Source organism: Cornus florida, unplaced genomic scaffold, assembly GCF_030987335.1.
Source record: "Cornus florida cultivar Cherokee Brave unplaced genomic scaffold, ASM3098733v1 CherokeeBrave_3.0.0_Hap2_Chr03, whole genome shotgun sequence".
Lineage (NCBI taxonomy): Eukaryota > Viridiplantae > Streptophyta > Magnoliopsida > Cornales > Cornaceae > Cornus > Cornus florida.
In genome coordinates, this window is record NW_026775573.1 from 58264431 (window position 1) to 58273936 (window position 9506).

The following is a 9506-nucleotide window of genomic DNA, read 5'->3' on the forward strand; positions in this document are numbered from 1 at the left end:
CATTATTACCTCTCTCCCTCCCAATCAGGTGAAGTGCATTCACATCCAAAAATTCTACATGCGTTCACAAAAAGATAATGCATTTTACTCCCCAGCGCACACACTTCTATTTTCAAATAAATAAAACCATTTTTTCCAATCTTATTATAACATTTTTTTATTTTTTATTTTAAATTTTAAAGAACGAAGATACCGAAATATGTTTTGGAATTTGGTATTCGCAATATTTTGCAGATGCTTGAGTTTGCCTAACACATTCTCTGACATAATCAAACCACCCGATATCATGAATCTTCATTGATGTAAACTTACTACATGAAGCCATGAGATCGAGTAATACTCGACAAAATTTAGTATTAGAGAGGTGTAGTGGACCTATATAAAGAAATATTAAGTAGGTGCTGAACATATTTTTCCAATTTCTTCAACTGAAATGGAGAGGGTGTGACGGGAATTTACCAAAAGGCCTGCTAATTTCCTTCTAAATCCTGTAGTAAGTTTACATTATCCATGAGATGACAATGACATTGAAGTTGAATTGGAGGTCCAATTTCTTCAACTGAAATGGAGAGGGTGAGACGGGAATTTCCCATTTTTTTTTCTTTTTCCTCCTTTATCTATACAAAATTTACAATGTCTAAGAGATGACAATGACATTAAAGGCCAGCTAATTTCCTTCTAATTTTTTTTTTTTTTTTTTTTTGAATTAGGTTCTGAGATACAAGCATCAGTACTCATTCTCTCTCGCTCACTACTAGCTTCATGCAAACAAATCCACAAGTGCTAGATAGAGGTACGTCTTCAAAACGATAATAATCAGAGCTCTCTGCATTTCTGTTGTCTAAAATCATGTGTTTACTTTTGTTTCTGAATTTGGCTTCTCTCTAGCTTCCATCTGAATTTGTATCTCTTTTCTCTTGTGAATCACTTTTCTTTATCTTTCTCTGTCGTTTGCTTGTCACTCTAGTTCTGAGACACCTTACTAGCTCCATTCAAACATATTCATAAGCTACGTGTGTTAATTTCTTCAACAATAATAGTGTTTTAGTTGTAATATTTTTGTATTCAGTCATCTCCAATCCTCTCTCTTTTTCTACCTTTCTGTTGCTTTTAATCTTTCTCGGACTAGTCTTCTTTTATATATCTTTACTTTTTTGGTCTCTCTCTCTCTCTCTCTGTGAATTTGAACCTCTATCTGAATTCCTATATATCTTTCTCTGACTAGTCTTCTTTTCTATATATCCTAATTGTGAATCTTCACCTTTCGTTAGTTATCTTTCTCTTCCATTTGTTTGTCTTTTAAACTCAGATTCATTTGTGAATATTCTTTTGTATTGCTTCTTCTAGTTTGTCATCTAAACTCAGATTCATTTGCGAATATTCTTTTGTATTGCTTCTTCTAGTTTGTCATCCAAACAAAAAAAAAAAAACACTAGCGGTGAGTTGAAAATGAGTTGTGTTATAGATGCTATTGTGGGAAAAGTATTCGAGCCAATTGGGCGTCAAATTGGTTATGTGGTCAAATACAAGGAAAATATTGAGAATTTGGAAGAAGAAGTAAATAATCTTAAAGGCATGTGGGAGACGGTCCAAGCAGCTGTCAATATAGGCAAGGCCAATGGGATGACCATTAAGAAGGATGCTGATCAGTGGCCGGAGAAAGTGCGGCAGTCCTTGACCACAATGGAAGAAGAAATGAACAAATCATTGCAAGACAAAGAAAATCTCAAATGTCTTGATGTACGTTCACGGTATAGGCTTGATTTGAAAGGGAAAAAGATGGCGATGGATGCTATCAAACTAAAAGAGAAACGCAATGCGTTTGGTGACGAAGTTGCACACCCTACTCTTCTCAAAGATATTTGGGACACATTCAGCACAAGCTATGAGCATTTTGATACCAGAAATTGGTTTTTGAAGAAATCATGGGGGCGTTGAGAGACGATAAGAATTCCAAAATCGGTATATATGGAATGCCAGGCGTTGGAAAGATAACAATGGTGGTGGAAGTTGGCAAACAAGCTGGAAAAGGTCCCTTTGATGAGGTCGCAATGGCAGTTTTCTCCCAAAACCCAGATCTGAGAAAAATCCAAGGAAAACTTGCGGATTGTTTAAATCTAAAACTAGATAAAGAGAGTGAAGAAGGGAGAGCAGGTCGTAATACTGGATGACGTTTGGGATGATCAGATTACATTGGAGAAAATAGGAATTCGAGCAAATTTAATTAATACCATGGGTTGCAAAATTTTGTTGACCTCTCGAAGACTAGAAGTGTGCAAACAGATGGGGTTTGAAAAAGCCTTCCCAATCAGACTCCTATCGGAACCTGAAGCTTGGCACCTATTCAGGAGAACGGTGGGAGATTTTATCGAGCTGATCCTGAAATTCAGTCCTTAGCGCAAAAAGTGTGCAGAGAATGTGATCATTTGCCGTTGGCAATTTGTGCAGTTGGAGGAGCACTAAGCAGTAAGGAAGATAAGCATGTATGGAATGATGCATTTGAACAGCTCAGAGATTTTAAGGGATATAAAATTGAGAGGGTGAAAGATAAGGTGTATTTGTGTATAGAGTGGAGCTACGAGTATCTTAAGCAAGCTGATGTGCAGTCATGCTTTTTGCATTGCTCTTTGTTTCATGAAGATACTGAGATTCCTATTGACATGCTGGTGTCTTTGGGAGTAGGAACAAAGTTTCTTGAAAGTACAGATAGAACATCAATAAAAAAAGCAAGAGATAGAACACTTGTGATAGTTGTTATCCTCAAGAAATCTAATTTGTTGTTAGAAGGTGAAGAAGAAAACGTGATCAAAATGCATGACGTAATTCGAAATATTGCCATATTAATTGTATCCAAAGATCGGAATGCATTTCTAGTGAAAGATGATGTCAATGTTTGGCCAGATAAAGATGATTATGAATGTTGCAAAGCCATCTCATTAAGGGATTCTTGCAAAGTTTGTCGGCTTCCCGATCAGTTAGAATGTCCAGAACTACGCACCTTAGTATTGGGATCATCCGACGATTCACTACTAAAACTCCCAAATAGCTTTTTTGAAGGGATGAAAAAGCTTGAAGTTTTGGTTTTGAAGGGGATGAAACTAGTACCATCATCACTTTCACGTCTGGTTGGTCTCTGGATGTTGTGTCTAAGTGATTGTGAGTTGGTAAACCTATCTTTCATCAAGGAATTGAAAAACGTTGAGATACTGGTCCTTGGTCATATTTACGAATTCAAAGAGATAGTTTTCGAAATAGGACAGTTGACTTGCCTACGGTTGTTGAATTTAAAAGAATTTAACAAAAATATAGGATTTTCGTCGGGTTTCCTGTCTCTTCTATCCGATCTGGAGGAATTGTGCATTCCGAAGGCTTATGATGGATGGGAGGTTGAAGGCAATGCAAGCATTGTTGAGATAAATTGTTTGACTAGCTTAACCGCTTTGCGTATTTATGTACCAAATGACGTCTTCTTATTACTGCCCACGGAACTTCCCAGCTTTCAGTTGTTAACGAAATATAAAATATGGATTGGGTCTCACTATAAAAGTTTTTCAGAGGTTGACCAACACATAGAAACAAAGGTCTTGGGACTTGGTAGTATTCCTTTGATGGATGGGCTTGATGTTTTGATTGCGAACGCTGAAGTACTACGTTTGTATTATATGGAAGGTTTAAAGAAGGTGCTTCAAGACAGAGATGGAGAGTGGTTTCTAGATTTGAAGCATCTTTACGTTAGTAGATGTAAGGATATGGAACATCTACTTGGCAAACCCAAATGGAGTTCAAAAACTCATGGACCATCTCCATTGGGTTCTTTTGGTAACTTGAGAGTATTAGAAGTTTTCTGTTGTAGCTCAATGAAGTATCTGTTCTCCGCATCCACTGCAAGCTGTCTTCCAAAACTACATCTACTACAAGTTATACAATGTGAGGCATTGGAAGAAATAATTGGAGGTGACGAGGAATTCACGGATAAAGTTACTTTTCATCAGTTAGAAAAAATGCGGCTATTAAGTTTGCCAAATCTCAGAAGCATTTACGCCAATACGAAGAAGAAGACATCAACTAGAGAGTGCAGCATGCCTTCCACTGTTAAACAACCTCTCTTCAATGAAAAGGTATTTTATATAGTGGGTTAACAATTTTGATACAAAATAAGGTAAAACCTAAATTTAGGAAAAATAATTAAGATTGTAGAGTTTAGAACTATATACATACACGTATATTTATATATTAGTTGTTGTTCTGATGGGGCTTTACTTTATCGGGTGTGAACAATTTCTGCTTAAATAAAACTCATGGGTCCAATAATATTAAAATAAAATAAAAAAAAATGAAAAACAAACCTTTCTTCTTTGAAAGTTTATTTGAGATTAAATACTATAAAAACACGCTTTTAATAACCACATCCAATGCATCCACATAATCATTTATAATATCGATACAATGCATTCCTATCACATACAATGCACCATATCTCTTAAATATGGATAATCACAAAATTATTTAAATTAAGTGGTTAAGATTAATTATTAATATTAGACCACTATTTGACATAAGTTTTATTTTATTTTAGTTTTTTAGGCAAAAAATTTTCCTACTCATTTAGACAAGTTTATTACCTAAAAAATTCTTTGAAAAAATAAAATAATAATCATGTCATCCTGCATGTAATAAGGTTAATTAAAAATCTAATACCATTACTGTTATCCTTTTCTTTTTCTGTTACGTGAGTAACACTTATGCTGTTAATTTTATTAGGCATCAGTTGCAATTCAAAATTGGCTCTCGACTCTTGTGGTTTTTTGCTTCCATATCCATAACTCTTGCCGATTATGTTGCTCTGTCTCTTACCCAATTTGGTCTTATATCCATTGAATTTAATTATATGGTCATCTCACCATTGGAAAAGACAACAAGTACCACTTGATAGACATGTTGATCTGCTAAATGGTGATGATGATGCAGTTAATTGAACTCTGATTTACAGTCGGTTAAGGGGGGAAAAAAAACAAGTGCACCAACCCCGACTATTTTGCTGCTTCATTATGCTTTTCCTGTCCTCTAAATATAGACTATATTTCCACGGTTCTTGCATCAATTTTGTGCGATTTAAATTTTTTCCCCAACAAAATAGTTGTGTATTAAAAAAAAAAAATTAGAATTTATTGGTCATTGCAGTTAAGAGTAGAACTAATATGTAATATTCCTCTTTCTTTCTTTCTTTCTTTTTTTAATGCTTGGACTATTTATAGTCACAAAGAGACATTTTCTATATTTTCTCTTTCTATTTAAGTTTAAATATTATACCTTGGGAAAATGCATATTTTTATTATTAAGAGGACTAGTGGAGCTTAATAATGGGTCAACTTCTCAATGTATTGTGTTAGAAACTTATAATCTGGAATAAGTTAAGCTCATGTTTCACATAAGTGATGCATTTAATGTCACATTAGTCATTACATCAAATATAATTATAATGCACACATATATATATATATATATATATATATATATATATGTTTGTATATATTTAGAGTATGGTATATTATTTTGAAATTTAGATGGCAGATTGCGTCACATAGTATGTGTACAAAATGTGTTTCTCATTTCCAACGAGGAAAAAGAGGAGGAGGAGAGAGTCAAGTCTATAGTTGTGAATTGAATAGAGAGTATATGTTAGCATCAGCCTGAGAGGAACAATCATGCATTTAAGAGGAAGTCAAACAGTTTTGAACTAGTCTATGCGATACTCTGTATCTCTGTATCTGAATTGGCATTGTTTTGGAATATTTTTGGGGTAATATGGGGTCGATCCATCCTTAGTTAAATGTAGGGTTCATTCCTATTGTTTATTGATAAGGAAATAGAAAAAATAAAATTAAAAATTATACAAAAATTGTTTCTTAGTTGTTCTATAGTTATTGATGATAAATAAATAGTGGAGTATCTTCTTTTCAGATAGACTGTTTGGAATTGATGTTTTCAAAAATCTTAGTGTGGAGTGGGTTGGGAAGACTTACAAGGCAAACAATATATACAAAATGTTTATTAGTTGACAAAATTTAATGTAAATGTGGATCACAGACTATGTTTCCTGTCTTAGAGGAATTGGTGATTAATGGATTGGGTAGCATTAAAGTGATATGGGACAAGCAATTACTCCAAGTCCTAAAAGGTGGAAATTCCTTTCAGCATCTCCAACAGTTACAAATAGTCGATTGTAAGGAGATGAAAGAGATACTTGCATTTGAAGTTGGACAAGGAGAAGAAGAGGCAGAAGCAAATGATGAGATTCCCGTGTTCCCTCACTTAAAGACTATAGGACTTAGGGACTTGCCAAACCTGAAAAGTTCCGAAGAAGAAACACAAGAATCCCGACTACAAGCCCTCATCAACCACAAGGTATGTTTATGTCTTAACTCTTAATTAACCATACATATATGGGTACCGAAGATCCATCTAAATTGTTAGAACCTTTCCAGCTTCACAAAGCTATCACATAGAAATTATAATAATTTCCAATGCTCCCTCTATCAAATTAAACTCTTTAATTTTTTTACTCTCTTATTCTCTCTCCTCCCAATACCTGGTACGTATTCCCTTTATTTTTCTTCTCCACAATGGTGTCTACGCATAGCCGCTTATATCCCTAGTAAAATTTACTAATTTGTTGTTTCACTTAATCAATTATTTATTCAGAGATAGGATTATATTTATAGTATGAAATTACGAAATTATATATAATCAATACATATTTTGATTTTCTTGTAATATTCTGAAGTTTTCTACATACTTCACTTAGCTTGGAAATAAAAATAAATGACAAATTGGATGCATCATTCCATATCTGGTGGAATCATTAATAAATTAGGAACTACCATGTGAAAAAATAATAAAAAATCAAAGCATTAGTGGTGAAGCACATGTTAATTTGTAATTAAGTGGATACTAAGAAGCATTTGGAAGATCTCAACAGGGTCAATGTAAAGACAATAGGGAAGGTTTATATCTGTTGAAAGTTAAGTAACATGAAGCCGGAGCGGAAGCGAAAGCGGGAGAATGTCAAATCTAAAAAAAATTGAAACCGGGAGTGCCTTGAGAGCGTCAATATATTGACTTATATGTACTTATTCTGCTTAATGCATTATTATTTTTATTTATTAAATATTATTTTATTAATTTTTAAAAATAATATATTTAAAAGTAATGAGATATTTACAAATTATTATTTTTATAAATAAAAACTACAAAACAATAGTTATAATTTTTAATTGCGTTCAATATCGTAAAGGCCAGTGGAAGTTTATATTGCTTCTTAACAAAAGGATTCTAGGTTCAATTCTTATTTTCTGCACTAACTACTTATTTTTACTCATTTTTTGAGCCAAATATACCCGCATAAGGGTAATTCGCGAATTTAACCGAACTCAAACCAATTATAGATTTGAATTCGTGATCTCTAGAATTTGAGTTCGTGAATTTTGTGTGAATTCACTCCCAACTCAACAATTTGCGTGCGAAGCGTGAGAGTAAAAACAAAACCTGAAGAGCAAAAACAAAACCTGATGAGCAAATTATGTAACTTAGGTTGAGAGATTGAAGCTACGTATGCTTCCCTCCACACCCTTCTCTCTTTGTTTTCTCTGATGACTAATATTTGAGTTACTAATATCATAGTAGTTGTTAGTAACACTATTATATTGATGTTTTTACAGGTCAGATTTCCTAGTTTGGAGAAGTTGATGATATGGTAGGATGTTATTCAAAGATGTGGGGTGGACTCCATCCATCAGTAAAATATATATATATATATATATATATATATATGGGCGGTGTGTGCAAGAGTGTGTGAATGTATCAGCGAAGTAAGTGTCTAAGTAAATAAATGTTTGCCCCCTACCCCCGCCCAAAATAAAAAATAAAAAAAAAAAGGAAAAAAAAAAACTAAAAAAAAAAGGGCAAAAAAAAAAACTGTTGGGTGAGGCATACACAATTGTTTATCAACAGAATATGCTATTTGTTGTTGTAATTACTCTATGTTATGTGCATCTTTGAGTGGAAATTTCCTTTAATTATTATTATTTTTCAAATAGTGGAATTTTGTCACTTAGTCTCATAATCTTTCTCTCGTTTATTGTTGGAGGGTTTTTCCAAATTAAATATGTACAGATAAAAAGGTAATTTAGTAAATGCAAAACTAAGTAGAAAAATTGAAATCAACTAAACTGGAACCAATAAGAATTTAACTGGTGTATCTTTTTCATCTACATGAATTATGTACATATTACAATAAATAGTTATACAGAATTATGATAAAAGGCTTAAAAACAAAAAAGTAAGATAAAAATAAGTAAAAAAGAAGGAAATTAACAACATTATCAATGAGAGATTGAGAGAATCCAAATATACGCTAGGTTGAATCAGTTGACTCACATATTTTTGAAAAGCTAAAACTAAATTTTCAAATTATATGAAAAGAAATTATTTTCAAATTATACATATTAACTTTATAACCGATTTAAAGTAAGTTATAATAACATGGGGAAACACAAATACTTAAAAAAGCACACAAATATACTGAAAGGAATAGAAATTATAAGATTGTGGAAACACAGACAGAGAAAAAGAAGATTTGTTATGTCACTGAAATTCAAAATAATGGCAAGTGATCCCATTATATTAAAAAAAAAAAAAAAAAAAAAAAAATTGTGCGGGGCTCTTCACGTCCTAAATATATATATTTTTTTTAGAAAAAAAAAAAAAAAAAGTGTGAACCCGCCATGTGGCACCACACCAACCACCCAAGTCTCACTACAATCTCTCGCCCTTGCCACTTTTGGTTACTTATTGGATGCTCTTAGCGAGAGTTTTTACTAGATAAGTTTGGCTAGTTGATTCAATTTTCTAATAATGGTATCTATTTTTTGAAAATTAAAAAAAAAAAAATCACAAAAAAATAGTATAAATATTTACTTGGCTGATAGTTTTTTTGAAAACTCTTTAAAAAGAATTGTTTTCAAAGAATTATCTTTTATAATTTTTTATTTTCTAAGTTCTTAAAAATTGTTTAATGAGTAACAAACCAAATAAGTCACATTTCTGAATTCACATTGCTAGTAAAAACGAGAATAAAGGGTTTTCCCAAATTAGATATATTTTCTTACCCATGCCTAACCACAATGGCACCAACGAGGCATTACATCATATGGTAAAATCTATTCGAGTCCTATAAGAAGCAATATTATGGGTATGTGTGTGTTGGCATATACCTTTTATGTTCATTACCACGGACTTCTTCGGAGTACACATTTAATGTATGTTAGTAATACAAAATATTCTCTGGTTCCTTTCTTTTTTTTCTTTTTCTTTTTTGTAACTTTAACAAGTTACTCACAGACACACTTAATCTCTAATGTGACTTGAATTCTACACTTTCTACTTTTATTGAAAATTCCACTTGGTGGTATATTCTATATTGGTATGCATATGTATACCAACCTATA

The 9506-nt window shown here is 32.7% G+C and overlaps 1 protein-coding gene across 1 annotated transcript; it reads left to right on the plus strand.

Moving 5' to 3' along the window:
* The first annotated feature begins 86 nt into the window (after window positions 1-86).
* Window positions 87-8709, plus strand: LOC132300604 (probable disease resistance protein At1g15890). The gene is made up of 4 exons (XM_059797769.1): window positions 87-573; window positions 711-4118; window positions 6088-6405; window positions 7719-8709. Exons 2-4 carry the CDS (start codon window positions 2661-2663, stop codon window positions 7755-7757), a joined length of 1815 nt encoding a protein of 604 aa, XP_059653752.1. The 5' UTR covers window positions 87-573; window positions 711-2660; the 3' UTR covers window positions 7758-8709.
* Window positions 8710-9506: the final 797 nt, after the last annotated feature.